The sequence below is a fragment of the Ursus maritimus genome, unplaced genomic scaffold, assembly GCF_017311325.1.
Source record: "Ursus maritimus isolate PB19 unplaced genomic scaffold, ASM1731132v1 scaffold_27, whole genome shotgun sequence".
Taxonomy (NCBI): Eukaryota; Metazoa; Chordata; class Mammalia; order Carnivora; family Ursidae; genus Ursus; species Ursus maritimus.
Window position 1 is genome coordinate 8,250,939 of NW_024425230.1, and position 24,037 is coordinate 8,274,975.

Sequence of the window (24,037 nt, forward strand, 5' to 3'; positions counted from 1 at the left end):
CATGTAATCAGTGCTGAAAAAGCATGTCTACTCAAAATACTGTGAATATCAGAATTAGTCGTGGTCAGCTGCCAGTATGATTTAAGGTGAACAAACAAAAGGAAATATTACCATAGAAACCAGATCAATGGGAAATATAAGTACAAAAATAACTTACAAGCAAACCTAGGATGGCATTTTCAATAGTCAACACGGAACAGTCCGTTGCCTCCAAGGGCACGCTCAAGGTCAGACGGTAGGGAACCCCTCTGGAAATAGAGCTGTGATCACATGACGACACCGTCTCGGTGACGCTTTGCAAAGCACGCACAGACTTTCGGGCCCACTTGTTCAGCTGACCCTCACAGTAACCCTGTAAGGTCTGGCACCTTAAGAATCTCAGAGAGACAACTTGCTCAAAGGTAACAGAACCAGGATAGTAGATTCAGGCGCCTGGTGATGGTTCTGGTCCCTTCCTACCTGACCACCGTGTTCCTTCTCCGTGGCCGTGGAAAAGCTGACAGTTTCAAAGGCATTCGGAGAAAGAACCAAGTCTCCTTGATAGTAATAAAGATGCTCAAACGACCATAACCCCAAAATACGACCATGCTAAATCTCTATAAAGTTGCAACCCACGGCACAACTGATAAAAGAAAAAGTAACGCGTATTCAAGAAAAATGCCAGCAGACTATGATAGATCAAAGAATGCAAACAACGAATGGAGGAATTAGAGCGCTACGCAAGGCCATATAAAGGGGAGATCACCCCTGGGAGAGGGCAGGAGAACGAATTCTGTGTTCAAATAGATATGAACTTGCACATTTGATTAAATTCTGAGTATGACAAGAAAGTAAAGCAGAAAAAGGAACAGGAAAAAAGGGCACCGGGAGAGGCAAACATCCACTCTACGTTAGCTGAGGACAAAGGCAAAACAGAGGCAGAACCAATGAGAGAAGCAGAATTAGAAGGCGGCCAATCCTTTGAACATGAAAACATGACTTTTTTTAAAATTAATTAATTAATTAATTAATTGTTTTTGATGCAAAGTTCGATGATTCACTAGTTGCATATAACACCCAGTGCACCATGCAACACGTGCCCTCCTTACTACCCATCACCGGTCTATCCCATTCCCCCACCCCCCTCCCCTCTGAAGCCCGCAGTTTGTTTCTCAGAGTCCATAGTCTCTCATGCTTCATTCCCCCTTCTGAAAACATGACCTTTTAAGTCAGGCTTGTGTAGGAGAGGAAAACCAAGTCACAACGGAATATATTTTTAGAACAACAAAAGTATTACAAGTAATGGAAAAGACAACACACAACCCTGACGGCAGTTGCAAATAGAAAAAGTGAAACATAATAAAGCAACCCCACCCTCCTTCGAGTAGAACGCTAAAAGAAAACAGGAAAATTAAAAACAATTAGACTAAGCAAAGAGAAACCAGAGTGAAGTCGAGACAAGGAAGTCGATAAATAAAGCCAATTCAAGGGTCTTTGAAAAAAATAATAAAGTCAATAACCAATTGACTAAATTAAAAAAAGATTTAAATGTAACTTTAATAATCGAAGAATGAAAATGACAATCCGATGACCAATGTAAAAACAGTGTTTAAGTTATGGGAGGGGTTGTCTGTGGCCACAGCTAACAGCAAACCAAATAATGATGTTGAAATACGAGATTCACTTACAAAAATAAAAATTCTCAAAGTGCCATAAAAAGAGAAAAACTAAATAATGCATATAAGACAAATAGGGAAAATAACTAGAGACCAACTCCCCTAAGGCTCCTAATTCAATATAATTCCTCTTTGGTATTTTATCCCAAAGTTTTTCTTTATTTTTATTTTTTTATTAATTTTTAAAAATTCCAGTGGAGCTAACATACAGTGTTATATGAGTTTCAGGTGTACAATATAGTAATTCAACACTTCCATACATCACCCCGTGCTCATCATGGACAAGTGCCCTCCTCTGTCCCCATCACCTATTCCCTCATCCCCCCACCCACCTCCCCTCTGCTAACCATCAGTTTGGTCTCTATAGTTAAGAATATCTGAATACCAAAAAGTGTTCAATACAACTTATCACTTTTTCTTCACTAAAATTTTTTAAAATAGATAGAGAGGTTTTTCCCCTTAAAAAATCATTATGCTTTTTCCCTCTGTAGTATTTCAGTCATTCCTTTTAAAAATAGGAAGCTTACAAGAAATATTCCGTCACTAGTTCCAAGTTAATTTTGCCAACATCTATTTGAGAGAGAGAAAAAAAAAGCAGGAAATAAAATGTCTGCAGTTAACTAAACTACTTAGCTTACTGTTGAGAGAACCTTCAGTTTCTTCGACATTTATTTATTTATTTATTTATTTATTTATTTATTTATTTATTTTTTAAAGATTTTATTTATTTATTTGACAGACAGAGACACAGCCAGCGAGAGAGGGAACACAGGCAGGGGGAGTGGGAGAGGAAGAAGCAGGCTCCCAGCATAGGAGCCTGATGCGGGGCTCGATCCCAGAGCGCTGGGATCACGCCCTGAGGGGAAGGCAGCCGCTTAACGACTGAGCCACGCAGCGCCCCTCAACTTTTAAATAAAGACAAAAATTTCTACCTTACAGGACTGTATAGGTGATTAAAGTAGTGAGCAAAGTTTTGTCAGCTATGAAGTCTTACACAAATGGGAGATTTACTGCATATATAAAGTTTCAAACATCCATCCGTCCGTCCGTCCATCCATCCATCCATCCATGAATTCATCCATTGGATGCCACCATCTAATCATCCTGCTCCAGCCCTACACTGTGGGGGTGGGGGGTGTCAAACAAAGGGTAAACAAACTTGGCTAAATCCCCTGCTTTTCAGAAGCTTTCTTTCAAATGGGGGAATTGACATTAGATGAGCATGTCATCCAGTCAACCTCGAACTTTGTTAAGTGCTATAAATAAGATATACAGGAAGCTGTGGGAGATATAAGGGGGATCTGACCAGGCCTGTGGGTCAAGGAAGTCTTCCTGAGGATGTTGTGTGGGGTTCAGATTTGCAGGGAGTCCTGGGTCAAGGAGCAGGGGTGTGCCGAATGCTGAGGAGATAGGCATGCTTCTTCCTGGCTCTGTGCCGTCCACCCTGAAGCTATAGCACGGATGGGACAGTTTCCTCCTTCAGCTGGACATTTCTGTTTCCTTCCCCTAATTTCTTCTTCTTCTTTTAAAGATTTTATTTATTTATTTGACACAGAGAGAGAGAGAGAGAGAGAGAGAGCGAGAGCGTGAGAGCGAGTGCACAAGCAGGGGGAGCAGCAGAGGGAGCTGCAGAGGGAGAGGGAGAAGCAGGCTCCCCACCCTGGGATCATGACCTGAGCCAAAGGCAGACACTTAACCCACTGAGCCACCCAGACGTCCCTCCCCTAATTTCTTCTTATTACAATTAACAGTGCTTTGACCATGTTTGTGGGAATTGCTTTTTGTCCTTTCAAATTACGTTCTAGAAGTATCTCTCAGAAAGGAAATACCACATTCAGAACAGTTCCCTGGGAGGAAAGAGTTTTATGGCTTTTGTCACATGATGCCAATTACTTTCCATACATATGGAGCAGACTGACAGTGGCCCCAGGAAGGCATTGGTGTGCCCATTTCTCTACCACCTGCCACGTGTCTTACTCAGTATTCATGTGTATTTTTGCCAGTTTAATAGAGAGCACAAGCAAGGGGAGCAGCAGAGGGAGAAGCAGGCTCCCCACTGAGCAAGAAGCCCGATGAGGGACTCGATCCCAGGACCCCGGATGATGACCTGAGCCAAAGGCAGATGCTTAACTGACTGAACCACCCACACATACCTATATTTCTTTTTAAAATTATATTTCCCTACAAGTATTTTGCTTTAACATATAAAGCATTTGTCTTATTTCTGACAATATCTATTTGTATATTTGTAAAAAAGATAATGTAATCCTCTCCCTTTTACAGCTGGGATAAATGCCCTTTTAAAATATACTCCAATGAGTTTCCAATGCTTAACCCCCTGTTTGAAATTTATTCGTATTGTTACCAATGTCTATACTGATTGATACGCAATTGCCTATAGTGATATCCACAGTTGCGATGACATTTGACACTGTTCTCATTCTTTCCTGACTGTAATTTCCAGTTTGTCATTTAAGCTCAAATAATAGTTCTACTCCTTCTGCATCTCTGTTTCATTCATGATTTTCTCCATTTCAACTAAGTGCAAGTGGTTTCTATCACTGCTCTTTTGTATTATGTTTTAAGACCCAGTAGGAAGCCTGTCATGAACACCCTGCAAGGTTATACAGTGTACTTCCTCGTTTGCTCTACTCCATCAGCTTGCTACCCGATTTCAGGCTCTGAGGAGAACTAACAGCATGGATGGTAGCCACAGGGAGAGCATCCAAACTAGGAAGGCATAAGGACGGGAAAGATTCAGTATTTGGAAACTAGAGAAAACAGACACGCGTGGAATAATCAGCTAAATTCCTCAGCAGGGAGCAAGAAAAGCTGAATTGATAGAGGCCTGAACAGTCCCGAGTTTACTTTCACAACTTTCGAGGGGCTGGTGACAGGCTCTCTCTTCCTCCCACACCAGTGAGTGATGAAAAGGCCGGGCTCCAGGCAGCGAGTCGGTACCTAGCGCTGCTGCTCCAGAGACTGAATTCTGGGGACATGGGTTCCAACACCGGCTACACTGTCAGCTGCGAGCAGGGCGGGAGGGACCAAGGAGGTGGGGATGTGTGTACCTGAAATGCTCCGGAAAGCATCAAGCTCTGGAATAAAGACTCTGCACGAAGCATTAGGCTTAACCCAAGACAAACGTGTTCCCAGAGGACTCGGGGCCCCCCAGGAAAGGCTGCTTGCCTCCACGGTGCCTCCAGGGCTCTCGGGAGCATGCAGCCCCACTCAGCCAACTCCACCAGCCGCTCACGAAGGCCCCGCAGCAACAGTCGGGAGGCCATATCTGCTGCTTGCTGCCCTTTCTGAGCACCCTGCAAACATAAGCCCTCGGCCCCAGCGGGTCCCATGGCTGGAGAAAGGCTGCTTCGGCTCTGAAGACGTGCAGCCGGCATGTTTCTTACTGAGCACAGACAGGCATCTGGATGGTGAGGTCACCAGGAATTGTTAAGGTACATAAGCCCAGAGCTGGTCCAAAAACCGATGATAATAGTAATAATGATAACATTCCCCTCTAGGTGAGCTGCCAGATTTAAAACCATGAGGGACTTTAAAGAGGAAATTAATAATTTCTCCCTTGAGTTGTTTGAAAATGAAGCCCAGCTCTCGTCTCCTTGCAGCACTCAGAATAGCCCCAGAAAGCCCTCTAACTGCTGAATGGAGACAAACACTATGGCTCTTCCAGGACCTGCTGAGGAGGCCTTTCCTGGCATTTCTGAGTTTTCCTGCCCCTTTCTGGGCACGCCAACATCAAAATGTGGCTATTTCTCATGGCAACAGAGCAAACATTGACAGGGCTTTCGCCACGAGCACGGCCGGCTCGTTAAACGTTCAGGCAAGAGTTTGGCAGCTTTCACGAGGGGCGCCAGCCAACCAGAGCCAAGACACAGCTCTGGCCAGGTCCGACTTGGCTTTGGGTTTGCTCTTCTAAAAGTCTGTCCAGACCACGTGGTGTGGGCTCTCGGACCTTCCTTACCCAACACCAACAAAACCGAAGTCGCCTTCCCCTGCCAGTGGAAAATCAACGTGGGCTTCTCTGCAGGTCCCGTTTGTGGGCAGAGGCAGGCTCTGGCAGCCTGGGAACGAGGGGATGCCTGACCCAGAGGCCTGCAGGAAGGCTCTGGACCTTCCCTGGCTGTGGTTTCCACCGACGCAGCAATTACATTAAAAAAAAATACCTCCTAGCCGGTGGAGGAGGCAAGAGCATAAACACACAAAAGACGAGATGACTAATTCAGCAAGGTCACGGCCACAAATGCCCACAAAGCCAAGGGAGCTCTCAGGCCGTGTATACAGGGCAGCAAAGCACCCTTTGCATGACTGCCATTGTCTCCTCTTTGGAACCAAAAATGCCAGGTCAGACCCCCGGCACACCTGGGAAGGTGGCAGCACTTACCTTTGGTTCCTGAGTCATCGTTCCTGACTGTGGGGTCCCTCTGGGCTGCCTGCCTCCCTCTCTTCTGGAAGCAGCACTGAAGGAATGTGCTATCACAGGTTTTAGATCAAGGCAGCCAGACACACCCACTGCGAGGCACTTGCCTTTGAAATTCACATGAATAATAAAAATACCACCTGCTTTGGGGAAGCCCAAAAAAGCCTTGTGACTCATCGGGCACTGTAATTTCATTTTCTCTTCTAGGCCAAGGAGAAAAAAAGTAACATTGTCTTTTCTTTGTTTTCTCCTCCTAAAATGCAATCATCACGTTTATGCTCTATGCCTGTCTTGGCAAACGCAGCAGGCGTTACCCTGTGGAAAAGATGGCAGATAGAGATGCCAACCCTTTCTGCTTTTAACCTTCAGCCAAGAAAATCAGTCACTGGCTCTCCTGCTTGGGTGCACACTGAATCGCCTGGGGAATTTTTTAAACGAAACTGAGGCAGGTCCCATCCGAGATTTAGATTCAACTAGTGTCAGGTGTGACATGAGCACGGGGGTTTTTAAAAGTTCCCAGGGAGTCAGTGTACAGAAAAGTGTGACAGCCACTGATGTGCTTGGGAGGGACAGGATTCAGGAATCATGAAATGGGAAAAGCCCTGAGTTCAGGAGACTCAAGTTCTGGGCTGAGTATAAATGTTTAGTATTTGCTGTCCCTGGATGAGGAACAGGATGTCTCTAAACCACAATATCTTCAACAGGAAAACAGATTCTATTCCCTGCAGTTCTTACCAAGGTGTTGTCGTGATCAAGTAGGATAAGAAAGTGTTGGGAAAAACACCAAGCACAATATAAAGGTAAGGGCTGCATGATCACTATTTCCTTTTACAAAGTGAGGCTAATATTTGATATTTATTGTACATTTACTATCGATAAGAATATTGGTATACTTTAAAAACCAGGAAACCAGCAAGAATAAGAGAACAATTAAAAGAAAATAGCAATAAATATAATACAAATAGATGCAAGTAATAAATCAGTATGACAGGTCTCACACAAATGTGAATTGAGGGGACTCCTCAAAGACACACTCTCAGATGGAATGAAAAACTAAATGCTGTTTATAAGAAATACACCTGAGACAATGAAAAAACGGAAGATGAATGTCCTGGAAAACTTGTACAATGTTGATGCAAAAAAAAAAAAAAGAAGGCAGTGTGCCAGGTGAACAGCAGACAATCCCAATTTTAAGGACAGAAGCATGAACAGGATTAAAGCAGGTATTTGACACCATGAAATAAGTCAAAATGAGGCATAAAGCCATTAAACAGGCCTATAAAGCAAAAACTCGTAGAACAATGTGAAGAACTAGAAAAAAATTAGAAGTAGGAAATACATATATATATTTATACATATGAATATGTGTACATATATGCATGCATGTATTTCAGGTTCTGATAAAGCTAGCACAAATCGACAGCACATGAAAGACTTCCATAGGCAGCTGACAAGATAAAATTAGAGGAAAAAAGAAAAATATTCAACTCCAGAAATCTAAAAAAAGAGCTCCAATAACAACAGCTATCATCTATTAGGTACTTACCATGTGCCAGGCATTGGTTTTAGAATGTTACAACTATGACCACATTTAATTGTCAAGTATCCTTCCAAGACAGATACTTTCTCTTTATTTTGCTTACCTCTCAGATGAGGAAACCCAAATACAGGGAGGTAAAGTTACCAGACAAAGGTCTGGAGCCCAGATTAGACCATGAAGTCTCATGCCATGGCCTTGCCTTAAACACAATACCCAAAATACTTAGAGACAAATAAAATACTCTAACAAGAAAATATGAAGGTTTTAGTACAGATAAAAGCTAAAGTTAATGAAATAACAGACAGAACCAATCATAAAAAAGTAAATAAAATCTAACAAGTCCTTTGACAAGACCACTTGAACATGTAAATCCTTGGCTGGTCTGATTAAGTTCAAAAGAGAAAAAGTAAAACTGTCCAACATCATAAATGAAAAGGGAAATATATCATCATCATCATCATTACATCAACACATTAAACTAGAAAAGCAACATGAATTACATCAATAGCTGCCAAAAAGGCATTTGACAAAATCCAGCAATCTTTCCCAATAAAAACTCTTAAGCAAAAAAAGAACTATATGGAAACTACCTAAATCTAACAGCAGTCTATTTACCAAAAATCTACAGCAAATGCCTATAAATTGCTGAGGTCAAGACCTTTAAAATCAGGAACAAGAGAGAGGTATCTGCTATCCTCATGATGATTCAACTTCTGAAATTTCTAGTGATACATGAAATAAAATAAGTTACATAAATATTAGAAAAGAGGGACAAACCTATTTGGAATTTGCAGATGACCTGATCATATACCTAAAAGTCTCAAGGAACTCCTCTAAAAACTATTAGAATTAATAAGAGAATTTGGTAAAGCGACTGGATAAAACATAAACAAACGAGAGCTTTTCTCCATACCAGTACCAATAGGTTGGAAATAGAAATGGAAACGAATCATATTCCATTCATACTGTGGCAAAAACAAGAAAGAAAACACAAATGAACACGGCAGGTCCAGGTTCTTTATGAAGAAAATGACAAAATCTCATTAAAAATATGAAAAACTACATAAGATAAATAAAATACAAAATCTCATTAAAGAACGTGAAAGCTGCACAAATAGAGTCATCATGGGAAATGCACAAAAGTAAGAACAAATGTCTAGTAACAGTCAAGATATTTTCAAAGAAAAAAACCAAACAAGTAGAAAGCATGCATTAATAGGCCGTAAGACTTAAATGAAATGTCCATTATGAAAACAGTATGGCATTTACCTAGAAACAGATTAAGAGGCCAGTGGACCAGTACAGAGAATCCCAAAACGCACACAGATAGATACTAGGGAAAATACTAACAATGACCTTTCAATTCAGAAGGGAAGGAAGCTCTATTTAAAAAACTGTGCTAGATTAACTGATTACCCATCTAGAAAAGATGAAAGCTAGATTCTCTCCCTCATACCTCACATACAAATAAATATCAGAAAAAATAAAGCTTAAAATGTAAATGCTAAAAGAATAAAAATATCATGAGATACCCCAGGAGGAGAATATTCATATAAAACTGAGGGGGAAATAACCTTCTTATATAACCCAGATGCCATAACAAAAAACATATTTGATTACATATTCTTGTATCTTTGTTATCACAAAAGATAAGACAAAAGAAAAAGAAGGGATTGGGGAAAATATTGGTAATGTGTTTGATTTAAAAAAAGGATAAAATCTGATATACAAAGACCCTCCAAAATGAGAAGGATTATTTCCCTTCAGAAAAATAATCAACAAACAGTAACAGGCAAATCACATGAGGGGAAATGCAGATAGTTCGTGAAGATACGACAAGATGCTCGATAATGTTAATAATAAGAGTGTGGACATCAAAACAAGGAGATCTCATTTTCATCCAACAGACTGATGAAAATTAAAAGGCTCCTGGATATCTAATGTTGGCCACGGTGTGGGAACAGAGATTCCCACGTAATGTTGGTGGAAGTGTGAATCACCATAGCTTTTTGGGGAAGTAATTCCCAAACAATCCACTTTGGGGACTTTGACCTACAGAAGCCACTATCCTAGAAAACAAGACTGTATAAAAAGGGGCAAAACCCAGAAAGAATCCAAATGTCCACCAATGAGAAAAGGACTGAGAGACAACTAAGCTACGTTCCTTCTATGGATTTAAGGCATGTATTTAAAGAATGAGTTGTAGCCACAGTGACCGATCTAGAGGGAGCCCGTGATAGTGTGCTCAATTTAAAAAGCCAAGCTGAAGATAATGTAAATAACACAACACTATTTTTGCTATTAAAATGGAAAACTAACTAAAACTATATCTTGCATATTTTTTCCAGTTTTATTCAGATATAATTGACATATAATATTGGGTACATTGGGGGTGCCTGGGTGGCTCAGTTGGTTAAGCATCTGCTTTTGGCTCAGGTCATAATCCCAGGATCCTGGGATCCATCAGTATTGGCTCCCTGCTTGGGGGGTGAGGATCTGCTTTTCCCTCTCCCTCTGCCCCTCTTCCCTGCTTGTGTTCTCTCTCAAATAAAAAAAAAATCATAAAAAAATACTGGGTAAGTTGAAGGTGTACAACTTGTTGATTTGATACATTCACATATTGCAAAAATGGTTACCACCATACTGTTAGCTAACACCTGTATAATGTCATCTAATTACCATGTCTTTTCTGTGGTGAGAACACTTAAGATTTACTCTTTCAGCAACTTTCAAGTATATAGCACAGTATTATTAACTATAATCACAGAGCTGTATATTAGATCTCCAGAACTTATTCATCTTATAACTGGTTTGTACCCTATGACCAACATCTCCCCATTTTCTGCACCCTCCAGTCCCTGGCAAATCATCTACTCTGTTTCTAGGAGTTTGGTTTTGTCTGATGCCACACAGAAGTGACATCATAGGGTATTTGTCTTTCCGTGTCTGACTTACTTCGTTAGCACAATGCCCTCAAAGTCTATCCGTGTTGTTGAAAATGGCAGGACGTCTTTCTTTCTTGTGACTGAAAAATATTGCATCGTATATATGTACCACCTGCCCTTTATCCATTCACCCACAGGCAGTGACTACTCACCATTTTTCCTGGACAACTGCTGGGCAAGGCACTAGCTTCGATGAAATACTTCCTGAGGAGATGTTTGCTGGGGTCCGGACTGTCCAATAAGATGTAGGAACAGAAGAAAGCCCCGTGCCGAAGCAGGAATATGGCGATGTCTTCATTTCCTAAAGGACAGAAAATGGCATTCGGATGTAGAGTGTGTCGCCGTTGTCCAAAATGGCAGATGCTAATAGGTGAAATGGGAATGAAAAGGGTGGTTGTGCTGGTCGACCTTCTCTATGACCTCCCTTGAGGTGGCAAGTTCCTGTTTGTGGGAGACTTTTTGTAGCACTCTGCCCTGTGAAGTGGGAACTATGGTCCCGTCTGCCACAGCTGGTGCCTGTCACTGAAATCCCCTTGCAGGGGCGAGTGGGGCCAATGACGGAAGGTGCGGACATTTTGAAAGAGAGGCAAATAACGGAATTTGCAAACGTCTCCACACAGGTGCTTGAATTCAAGAGCTAGAGGTGAGGGGGAAGACAAGGTCCCACATCTCCTACCTGCAAGGGTTCCCACGGGCAGGATTGACGGGGGGACCCACCTGACTTGATGGCCGCGTAGAGGGGTAAGCGCACGATGACAGGAAACTCGTTCTTCCTGACGGCGTAGCTTTCCGGGTCGGCCCCGTGTGTCAGGACGAGGAGCTTCACCAACCCCAGGTGCCCTCGCTGGCAAGCCAAAGCCAGCATCCAGTTCAACAGCCGCTGGGGGCTGCAGGGACCTGGCAGGAGATGACAGGACAAAGGGAAAATGCCACTGAAGAGTTTTGGTTGTTCCCACTCTGATCTCCCTTCGGACCACTGACAAAATTGAGCTGTCCCGTTTCCAGCCATAAGTCGCTTCTATCAAGTTGGTAGTGTTTTCTGGAATAGTCCCTCTGAATTGCGTATGCTATTTTCCCACGTCATTAAAAACCCACTTGCTCATCACTTAATGCTAAGTGAGGAAAAGCAGCATTCACAACAGCATATACGGTACAATTGTAACTAGATAAAAAACCGCATGTGTGGAAATAAGACTAAAAGGTCCTACCCCAGTGTTGCAGTAGTATCTCTGGGTAGTGGGATTGTGACCATTCGCCTCAGCCCTTCCCCCATCTCCAGCCCTGACCTCACCCGACATGGGCTTTGGAGACGAGCAGCTTAGGGTTAAAATATTTTAGCGGTGTAATCTTAAACAAATTTCTTTTTTATTTTTTTTTTAAAGATTTTATTTATTTATTCAACAGAGATAGAGACAGCCAGCGAGAGAGGGAACACAAGCAGGGGGAGTGGGAGAGGAAGAAGCAGGCTCACCGTGGAAGAGCCTAATGTGGGGCTCGATCCCATAACGCCAGGATCACGCCCTGAGCCGAAGGCAGACGCTCAACCGCTGTGCCACCCAGGTGCCCCTAATCTTAAACAAATTTCTTAACTTCTCCCTGACTCACTCTACCTATTGGTAAAATGGGAATAATAGCACTCATTCTCCCAAGTTTCATGTGAGGATTGCATGACATAATGTATTCAAGTACTCGGCTCTGTACGTTCTAATGTATTATTTGTCGTTATGTTTTTAGAGTACTGACACTTTGCTGCATTTCTAAATAATCTGTGAATATGTATATTACTTTCAAAAATGAAAGAAAAAAGGCTTTGCTGAAAGAAATCGATCTAACTATCCAGCCTAAAACTTTGAGAATTACTCCCTGCAAGAGCCACCTACTTAATTCCAGGAGGAAATAACACTTAACACGTTGAAGGAACAGGGACAGTGTGGGCTGAAGTATTACAATATCTTCAAGTTCAAAGTAATGCAATGTCTTTTGGATGTAGCGGCCATGGAAAAATGATCTCGTCCTCCACACTGACCCTTCCCAATTGCATCATCACACTGTCTCATTTCTAGAGGCTGAAGAGTCCTTAGGAACCAAAGTGCTCCCAGGCATGGAGAGAGGGACCCTCCCCTCCATGGTAGGAAATTGTCCAGGAAACAGGGGCAAGGTTGGGATGGGAGAAATGAAAATCCAGCACAAAGGGCGCCTGGCCCAGTGCCTGGGCTGCAGCAGGTGCTAAATAAATGTCCCTTCTCTCTCTGATAACTGGAATTAACAACTCAAAGGAGGTGGTACGCGGATATTAACAAGTGACCCACAACTCGCTTACTGCAACAGTATCTAGAGAAGAGAAATGCAGTCATCACACTGCTAACTTCTGTTGAGCGTGGATGTACACCCATCTGAGAAGGCTGTATTAGGCTATATTTCATAGCCATGATTTTACTAGGAGGAAATCAGAGCTCAGAGAGGTTTGGGAACTTGCCAAAGGTCCCACAGTTGGTAAATGGTGAAGTCAACACTTAAACCCAGCAAAGCTAAAGGATTTAAACACTCGAAACCAAAGGGTGTTCTCTTAACCACAGGAAACTGCTACATGAATTTTCTGAGGCCCAAATCCAGTGATACTCCCCAAGAGAGCCCCATTAGGGTCTCCATCCCTCCTCTTCCTCCTTTGCTCCCTCACTGCTCAGCTACAGAGACCAGACGTTACATAATGACGTACTTTAAATGATGTCCACAGCTACACAATCATAGGCCTACCCCCTGTGAGCTTTTCATTGCTTCTCTTCTCAAACCTTCCTGTGTTCTCTAGTTGTGTCTTGTGTGTCTTCTGGTCTTACAGATAGACTCCCGACAGTGGCTGTGTTCCCCTCCAGTATGGGAATCCACAGGGACACACACTGTTTTGCCCATCTCTGCATTTCCTTCAGGGTCCAGAGCAATGCTCTAGACTCTTCAGTCCTCAGCAATTCTGTCCCTAGTTGAGTTGAAGATAGGATGCCTCAAGAGTAGCTGAAAGCCATGCTCAGGTCCAGCCAAGCTTGCTGCTCTGCAAAAGTGGGCAACCTAAGCCCTTTCCTCTCTTGTCTGCCAAGTAAACCCCTACCCACCCTGCAAAACCTAGCTCAAATATCAGCTCCTTATGAAGACCAGACCGTTCTCTCTGGGTGCTCCCAGATCACTGTGTAAACACTTCAACCTCAGCATGGTTACACTGCATGGAATTACTGCTTCGATTTCCCTGCTTAACCAGGAGCTATGCAAGATCTGGGATCACCCAGATCATGTTTTAAAAAGTCTGCATGTCTCTCAGGTTCTGCAGAATGCCTGGCAAGGCAATGCTCAAGGAAGTATACGGCACAATTAGGTTGTGAGCCAGTTGGCGCAGACGTTTGGGGCTAGAACAGAGTTAATCTTCGGGATCCCTGAAGAGAGAGAGGGTCTGCCGTCAGGGGTGCCCAGGCTCCTCCTTGCCCTCCCATGTCTCACTGGACCCAACCTACACCTGTGAACCGTAACACAGTCCTGATTCTCCCTCCAGACACATGAAGGGGGCACTGGCTTAGAACCAAGTCTGAGCACAAAGGTACTCAGAGCACACTGTTGGACAACCCCCCACAGGACGGCCCAGTGCGAAATACAGAGGTGAGCCCCTTGTTTAAAAACATATCACCAATTTCAAGATGGCGACTGTGGAGTGTTGAAGCAAGCATGGGCCTTCTGAGTGCAGGGCCCGTGCTGTTGTGCACCCATGAAGCTGGTCTTGCTCCCAAACAAAACCCTCACTCCCAAAGACCACCGCTAAGGTAATGCCTCGGTCTGTCACTGTCATCACGTGTGCCTGGACGTCCAAGGCCACCACAGGAAATTAAAAGGCACCTGGACACCTTGAGGCTATCAGAGTAAAAAAATTACAAGTTGCTAAAAATGCCACGTGGCATGGTCCCTCCAGACAATGGGATATTATTCAGCGATGTGAAGAAATGAGATACCAAGCCATGAAAAGGCATGCAGGAACTTTAAATGCACATTGTCAGGTGAAGGAAGTTAATCTAAAAAGACTACAAAACTATGAGCTCAACTGTATGACAATCTGAAAAAGTCAAAACGACAGAGACAATGAAAAGATCCATGGTTGCTGGGGGGGCTGGGGGAAGGGAGAGATGACTCGGTGGAGCCCAGAGGACTTTGAGGGCAGTGAAACTGTTCGGTATCATACACTAAGGGTGGATACATACCATACATTTGTCAAAAGCCATCGAATATACAAACACAAAGAGGGACCCCTAATGGGATCTCAGGCTTTGGGTGGTAAGGATGTATCGGTATTGGTTCCTCAATTGTGACAACTCTACGATACTGACTCAGAATGTATATAATGGGGGAGCTTCTGCGGGGGAGGTATATGGGGATTCTCTGTACTTCCACATCAACATTTCTGAAAATCTAAAACCACTTTAAGGATAAAATCTATTAAATTTTTTTTGGAAAAGGGACATGGATCCATATTCTTTATCAAACACGGCAGGAGAGAATTTACCTCCTGAGCTCAAGGGAAACACGCATTTTCAGGGGAACCTCCCCCTGCCTCCCCACAAAGCCTGTCTGAGTCCTAAGAAGAGGTGATTCCTGAGAGGTGAGCAAGGAGCTCAGGCCCTGGGATTTACCTGGCAAAGATTCGAGCAACTCCTGTACCACATCAGTGTGCCCAAAATGCGCTGCCACCACAGCCGGATTGTCGTCGGTGGGCTCGGTGGGCAGCTCCACCCGTCTCTCGGTGAGAAGGTACCGGACGGTCTCCAGATCGCCATAGGCCGCCGAGATGCTCAGAAGCCGGCCCTGGTCAACACAGAGCAGGGACAGGACTTCGGTGAGATGGCTGCTTTAGGAACGGCCAGGAGAATCAACTCTACGTGCTTCACCAAGTCCCCGGGCGAGCCTGGAGCTGGGCTCTCTGGGATGGCCCCACGGGGTCACGTGCGGCTGTGGAGGACTTGAAATGAGCCCCATGCAAAGTGAGAGGGGCTGGAAGTGTCAAATCACACGCAACGTCAAAGACAGTGCAAAAATGTCAACTATCTTGTCAATCATTTTTATATGGATGACATGTTGAAATGATCTTTGATATATCCAGATCAAATAAAATATACTAATACGTCACCTGTTTCCGTTTATTTTCTGAATGTGACTGCTAGACCATTTGATGTAAATGTGGCTCCCCTTCCCTGGGACAGCACTGTTCTTCGCCCTGAGCTTCAAGAGGATGGGATCTCGTGAGTATCCCCATCTGAAGCAGCGTATTAGTCCACGGACAAGGAACATGGAGGTTCAGAGAGGTGTTGTGACTTGCCCAAGATCACACGGCTAGAAAATGGCTCTCGAGGACTGTACAAATGGCTCTGACTTTTCATGGGCTCACAAGGTCTGCAAAAAAGAATGCCTGATTGGCACGTACACAGTTTGACTGCATTACTAAAACTTCAAGTCCTCCTGAAACTTGGCCATTTCTGATGGACTTGGACATCCACAGCGTTTAAGGGGGCAGATGCAGAATCATTCCACGTTGGAACGAGGCGGCTGGTGCCAGCACTGGCATTTGCTGAGGACCTACTGAGTGTGAGGATGCCAGGGGCAATCTGTGACCTTCCTGAGTTTACAGTTAAGTTTGAGTCTGGAATCTGCCAAAACAGCCACAAGCACACATATTTTACTCCTAATATAGGAGTCACTTTAGGGTGAGACAGGCAGGGACAGGCAACAGAATCCCAGGGATGAGAACTGATATATTAAGCTCTTATCATGTGCCAGATGCTTCATGGAACATTTTACTTACATGGTCACACTTAATTCTGATAACAGTCTTAAGAGGACTGTATCTGTTGTTGATTTAAAAAAAAGAAAAGAGCCAGTTATTTTACCCGCAAGGTGAGTTGATTCGGGAATCGCAGAGGAATTGCAATGGAGGACAAGGAAACTATGGTGAACTATAGGCAGGGAAAGGAGGGAAAGGAGGAAGCTGGGACGGTGTTTTACTGAGTTCCCATTGGCTGGGCTGTTGCTGGGCAAGGAGAAATTCTTCCTTCCTCCCACTGGAGTATGGAAAGTAAGCTTTTTCTCCGTGGGGAATGCAAGGTTTACTTCTTAAGGTGAGTGGTAATTCACGAGAATTTGCCCTTCAGGGCTTCCAGACTCCTATTTTAAATGAGGTTTCCTTTATTTATTTTCACACTGTGTTTCCATCTTGTGGGTCAGGAGGGATGGGAGAGTGGGAGTTTAGAGGCTGCAGAACTATCCAGGATTTGAACTGGGGTCTGTCCAGCCAAAGCCTATGTTCTCTCCATTCTGTCCAGGACTTCCCAGGAAATGTGGGACTTGGAAGGAGGCCCAGGCTGTGTAAGTGGAGTGAATGAGCTGGCCATGTGAGGTATGCATTCAATATGACCAGAAAAGAAAAACCACTGGCCTGTCAATCTTCCCAGGGTGGGGCCCACTAGGCCTGCCATTCCAGGAAAGCACTTGCATTAGGGGGAAAAGCCACAGAGATTGATTAAATGATTCACCACACACAACCAACTGCTGTCTAGACTCTAGCGGGTAAGAGTCTTAAAAGCCCCATCCTCACGAAGTGGTGATGTCACAGGAGCCAACCCAGAGGGCAAGAGGAACCAGAGGGCAGGAAGGCTCAGGCTGGCACTCTGGCTAGAGACAGCCCAGAGGCTCGATAGCACGTATTTATTTTCATTCAAACAGCATAGAAAAGTATAAAATAAAAAGGAGGCCTTGCTCCGTGCCTCTACTTCCTAACGCCCTTTTGCAAAGAAAACTGCTCTTACATAGCCTTCTAGAATGTGTTCATCCATATCAACACATGGATAATCCAATGTGAAGCCACACAGTTTTTTCACTTCATTCCTTGCAACTTTTATTGGCGTATAACAACCCTACAGGAAAGAACACACGTTGTGTGTTCAGTTTCATGAACTGTTACAAAGTGAACACATTCGTGTAATGGACACCCAGACCAGGGACGCAAGATCATCTGTGCCCAGAAGTCCCCTTTCTGCCCCCTTCTGGTCGCTGTCCTACCTGAAATAACCACTATCCTGACTTCCGACACCATAGATAACTTTTTGCCAGTTTTTATATATTATTAAAGTGGAATTATATTTCGCTTATTTTTTTATTTTATTTTCCCCCCTTTTTGCTCTGAAATAGAGATGCATAGCAGACAGTCCTAAGGGGCATCCATGTTTCTGTAACTCTGTTCCCCCCAATGGTGACAGCTTATACCACTGTAGTGCAAGATCGAGACCAGTACTTTGACATTAGTACCGTGTGGGTATATCATTCTGCCATTTTGTTGCATGAATACACTTGTGCGATCACCACCATGATCGAGGTGCAGAACCACTCCACTGCAAGATTGAGCCCCCTTTATAGTCTCACTCACTCTGCTGCCCACCACCATCACTAACCCCAGAAACCACGAATCTCTCTTCAGTCTTTATAATTTCATCATCTTGAGAAGGTTCTACAAATGGATCATACAGAATGTGACCATTTGAGATTTTTTAATTTCCTGCTCAAAAATCATGCCCTTGAGATGCATCTGAGTGGTTGCATATTTCAAAGAGTTTCTTTATTTCTTTATTTAAAATCTATTAATTAACATAGTGTATCACCCCTGAACATTAATAGTGTATCATTGTGTATCATTAGTTTCAGAGGTAGCATTAAGTTATTCGTCAGTTGCATATAGCACCCAGTGTTCATTATATCACATGCCCTCCTTAATGCCCATCCCCCAGTTACCCCTCCCCCCATCCACCTCCCCACCAGACCCTCAGTTTATTTCCTGTGATTAAGAGTCTCTGATGGTTTGTCTCTCTCTCTGATTTCATCTTGTTTTATCTTTCCCTCCCTTCCCCTGTGATCCTCTGTTTTGTTTCTTAAATTCCACATATGAGTAGGATCACATGATAATTGTCTTTCTCTGATTGACTTATTTGGCTTAGCATAATACCCTCTCGTTCCATCCATGTCATAGCAAATGGCAAAATTTTGGGGGTTTTTGATGGCTGAGTAGTATTCCACTGTATATGGATACCACATCTTCTTTATCCACTCATCTGTTGATGGACATCTGGACTCCTTCCATAGTTTGCCTATTGTGGACATTGCTGCTATAAACATTGGGGTGCAGGTGCCCCTTTGAATCACTACATTTGTCTCTTTGGGGTAAATACCTAGTAGTACAATTGCTGGGTCATAGGGTAGCTCTATTTTCAACTTTTTGAGGAACCTCCATACCTTTCCAGAGTGGCTGCACCAGCCTGCATTCCCACCAGCAGTGTAAGAGGAACTTTCTCAAAGAGTTTCTTTATAATGCTTAGTATTATATTTATATATTATAGTACATATTACATATTTTATATAGTTTATATCTATATTATATTCCATTGTATGTTCAACCACTCATCTGCTAAGAGTTTTATGCTGTGTCCAGTTCCTTTTACAAGTAAAACTGCTAAGAACAGGGGCGCCTGGGTGGCACAGCGGTTAAGCGTCTGCCTTCGGCTCAGGGCGTGATCCTGGCGTTGCGGGATCCAGCCCCACATCAGGCTCTTCCGCTATGAGCCTGCTTCTTCCTCTCCCACTCCCCCTGCTTGTGTTCCCTCTCTCGCTGGCTGTCTCTAACTCTGTCGAATAAATAAATAAAATCTTTAAAAAAAAAAAAAAACCTGCTAAGAACAATCATGCACAGATTTCTGTGTGCACATAAGTTTTCATTTCTCAAGGCTAAAATGTTCAGGGGTGCACATGCTGGGTCAAATATAAGTGTATTTTTGTTTTTTAAGAAACTGCCCAACTATTTTCCAGAATGGTTGTTCCATTCTATATTCTCACCATGATGTATGAGATAGTTTCTCTACACCCCTATCAGAATTTGATGTTGTCACTAATTTTTTTTTTAATTTTAGCCATCCTAATAGATGTGCAGTGATATTTCATTGTGGTCTTAATGTGCATTTCCCTAATGGCTAAAGATGTTGAACAATCATTAAGTCTTTTCATGCACTTTTTGGCCATTTGTACTTACTCTTCAACAATATGTTTCTTCACCAGTTTCATACATTATTTAATTGGATTATTTGTTTCTTAAGGTCAAGTGTTGGGAGATTTTTATATGTGAACTAGATATGAGCCCTTTGTCAGATAGGTGATTTGCAAATATCTTCTCCAAGTCTGTAGCTTGTCTTTTCACTCTCTTAACAGGGTCTTTCTCAAAGCAAAAGTTTTTAATTTTGATGTCCAATTTATCAATTTTTTCTTTTATGTATAATTTCTTTTATGGATTTTTAAAAATTTATTTATTTTAGAGAGAGAGTGGGGGAGGGGTGGAGGGAGGGAGGGAGAGAGAGAGAGAGAGAGAGAGAGAGAATCTCAAGCAGGCTGCATTGAGCATGGAGCCTGACATGGGGCTCGACCTCATGACCCTGAGATCGTGACTTGAGCTGAAACCAAGAGTTGGACGCTTAACTGACTGAGCCACCAAGGTGTCCCTCTTTTATGAATTTTCTATCTCGACTGTCATCTGCAAATAGAGATAGTTTTATTTCTTCTTTTCAGATGTGTATGTCTTTTATTTCCTTTTCTTGCTGCACTGGCCAGAACTTCCAGTAATATACTGAATATAATTATGTATAATTTTTCTCAAATAAAACTGCTAGTATTATATTGAGAGTAGATACACTTGCCTTATTCCTGATCTTAGGAGTAAAGTGGTATTTCACCATCAAGTATGAAGTTAGTTGTTGGTTTCTGTAGCTACTCATCAGGTTGAGGAATTTCCCCTCTATTCTTAATTTTCTAAGAGTTTCTATCATGAGAGTATTAAATTTAGTCAAATGCTTTTTCTGCCTCAAGTGATATGATAATATGATTTTTCTTCTTCAGTTTATGGCTTAATCCATTCAAACTGCTGTAACAAAATACCATAGACTGAGTGGCATAAAAACAGCAAAAATTTATTTCTTAGAGTTTGGAGGCTGGAAGTCTGAGATTTAGGGTGCTGGCTTGGTCAGGGGAGTACCTTCCTCCTGATGGACGATCTCTGGTATCCTCATGTGGCAGAATAAGGCTAGGAAGCTTTATGGGATCTTTTATAAGAGCACTAACCCCTTTCATGACAGCTCCAGCCTTATGACCCAATCACCTTCCAAAGGCCTTAGCTCCAAACACCATCACATTATTCAACATACATGTTTTGGGGGGACACTAGCATTCAGTCATAGCAGTCTATTAAATATGGAGGATTATACTGATCGATTATTGAGTCACTGAACCAGTCTTGTATCTCTGGAATAAATCATGGTTGGTCATGGTGTATAACTCTTTTTATATATTGCTGAAATCTATTTGTAATATGTTGAGATTTTCTGCATCTATATTCATGATGGACATTAGTCTGTACTTTTCTTTTTTGTACTGTCTTTGTCTGGTTTGGGTATCAGGTGTACTGGACTCACAGAAGTGTTAGAAAGTGTCTGTAGAGTTGGTATTAATTCTTCTTTAAACATTTTGTAGAATTCTCCCATGAAACCATTTGGGTCTGGAGATTTTTTTTAGGAGGTTTAAAATTATAAATTGAATTTCCTTAATAGTTAAAAGGTTATTAAAATTATGTATTTTATATTGGATAAGTCATACTTTCTATTTTTCCAGGATTGGTCCATTTCATCTAAGTGGTCAAATTTATGTGTGTAAAGTTATTCATATTGTTCCCTTAGAATCCTTTTAATATTTGCAGGGTATGTACAGATATTTCCTGTTTCCTTCCTGATATTAATAATTTTTCTTGCTTCTCTTTGTTAGTTTTGCTAGACGTTTGTCAATTTTGTTAATCTTTTCAAAAAAATATCTTTTATTTCATTGATTTTCTCTATTGTTTTTCTGTTTAAATTTCATTAATTTTCTACTCTTACTTTTAGCATTTCTTTTCTCCCACTTGCTTTGGATTTATTTTGCACTTCTTGTAATTCCTTTAGGTGGAAGTTCGGATTATTATTTTGAGACTTCTCTTCTTTTTTAATGTAAGTATTTAGTGCTATAAATTTCCCTCTCAGCACTGGTTTAACTGCATTCCACAAATTTTGACAGGTTGTATTTTCATTTTCATTTAGCTCAATGTATTTTTTTAAAATTCCCTTGAGACTTTCTCTTTGACCCATGGATTATTTAAAAGTTTGTGGTTAGTTTCCAGGTGCTTGGAGATGTTACTACTGTCTTTTTGTTATAAATTTCCAATCTGATTCCCCTGAAGTTAGAGAACATATTCTGTCTGATTTCAATTCTTTTAAATGTGCTGAGGTTTATCTTACGGCCCAGGATATGAGGTCTATCTTGAGCTCTGTTCTGTGGACCCTTGAAAAGAATGTGCATTCTGCTGTTGCTGTGTGCGATGTTTTGTAACTGTCAGTTCAATTCTGTTGGTTGATGGTGTTGTTAAGTTCTGTATCCCGGCTGATTTTCTGCCCGGTTGGTCTGCCCCTTGTTGAGAGGGGGTGTCAAACTCTCCAACTATTATTGTGGATTTGTCTAGTTCTCCTTTCTGTTAGGTCAGTTTTTGTGTCACATTTCGCAGCTCTGTTTGGTGCAGGCACATTTAGGATTGCTATGTCTTTTTGGTGGACTGACCCCTTCATCATTATGAAATAGTCTCCCGGTCCATGATAATTTCCTTTACTCTGAAGTCTACTTTATCTGATATTGAGCCACTCCTTCTTTCTTTTGATTAATATTTGCACAGTCTATCTTTTTCTATCCATTTTCTTTAAACCTACATATAACCTATTTGAAGCGAGTTTCTCATGTTTGCTCATAGTTGCTCATGTTTTCTAAATCTACACTGGAATCTCTTTTAAGTTTACGTATCTGGACTATTTATGTTAATACAGATATCTGTATGTTAAATCTAAAGTCTGTCATGAAACTTTTTGTTTTGTTTTCTGTTTGCTCTTTCATTTTTCTCATTTATCGCCCTGCCTTCCTGTGGTTTCTGAGACATTTTTAAAATTTCATTTTCATTGGTCAATAGTGTTTTTTGTTTTTTTAAAGATTTTATTTATTTATGTGACAGAAAGAGACAGCCAGCGAGAGAGGGAACACAAGCAGGGGGAGTGGGAGAGGAAGAAGCAGGCTCCCAGCGGAGAATCCTGATGTGGGGCTCAATCCCAGAAAGCCGGGATTACGCCCTGAGCCGAAGGCAGATGCTTAATGACTGTGCCACCCAGGTGCCCCAAGGTCAATAGTGTTTTTGAGTGCATTTCTTTGTCTTGTTTTTAAAGTGTTTGCTCTAGGTATTACATACATAGCTTAACAAAGTCTACTGGTTTCAACATTTTATCAATTAAAGTGAAGTGTAAAAACCTTTCTTCCTTTACAGCACATCCAGAATTTATAATCAGATGGAAAATGCTTGATATGGTATTATGTAAGAAAAAGCAGTATGCAAAACTATATATACAATATGGATGTATCTATATTAGAAACAACAACATATGCACGGATCAGCAGATGGAGAGAAAATATACCAAAATTGTTAAGTGGGACTGTTTGGATGCATTAGGAATATGGTTACTTTCTTGTTCTTTTCCTCTCTACTTTTACATATTCCTAAATTTTCTTTTTTTGAGCATGTGCTATTTTTATAATGGAAGAGAAATGTCAAAGAATACAGTCAGTGGAACCTTCAGATTGGCCTTTGTTGTTCACATTTCAGTTAATCCTCCCCTGTCCCCTGCGAAGGTGAAAGGGTTTGCATAGATGGTGGCAGGTTGAGAAGCTGGCTTGAAAGGACCAGCACCCACTATATGTGAAAGGAGGTAAAAAAAAAAAAAAAATCATCCCCATTATGATTATGATGATAACAAGGAAATAATCTGAGTGATAACCTTCATCCAAGCCAGGTCCCCAGTCTGGCTGGAGGAGCCAGCATTGACCCTACCTTCTCCAGCTGGGACGTGCTCTCGTCACAAGCCTCTCTGAGCAGGTGCCGGGCCCTGCTGGGGTTTCCTTGCTTGTATGCAGCATGAATGCCTTCTGTCCCGGGGCACTGTGCTGTGGGGTCACCGCTTGGTGTGGACGGTTTGCTGCCCATGTCCTCAGCACCTGGGTAGACAGAGGCACACACACAATGTCACCATCGCTTGCCAGTGCCGCTCATGAGAATCACTGGAGAGGAGAGCAGGATGTGTTCCCTATGACACAAATCTGAGGCCTGAGGAAGAGAAAGGAGTGGTCCTGAAATAATGCCAGTGTCACCAATGACAGCAGACCCCCGGGACTGCAGCCCTGGGGGAGGGACTTCTGAGTGGGGCTGGTGCTGAGCCAGGCTGTCTGTGCAGCCACACTGTGCTGTTGCGGAGGGGGTCCAGGACACCGAGGGCCGCTGTCTGGCTGGAAACAC

At 42.5% G+C, this 24,037-nt stretch overlaps 1 protein-coding gene across 1 annotated transcript in view; it reads right to left on the reverse strand.

The window, feature by feature from the left end:
- Window positions 1–24,037, reverse strand: part of LRRK1 (leucine rich repeat kinase 1) — a 121,152-nt gene that overhangs the window by 57,790 nt on the left and 39,325 nt on the right. The window contains exons 3-6 of the mRNA XM_040642691.1: window positions 23,576–23,739; window positions 15,237–15,408; window positions 11,293–11,472; window positions 10,728–10,876 (exon numbers count right to left, since the gene is read on the reverse strand). Of these exons, the coding sequence (XP_040498625.1) occupies window positions 10,728–10,876; window positions 11,293–11,472; window positions 15,237–15,408; window positions 23,576–23,739 (665 nt within the window). The remainder of the gene's footprint in view (window positions 1–10,727; window positions 10,877–11,292; window positions 11,473–15,236; window positions 15,409–23,575; window positions 23,740–24,037) is intronic.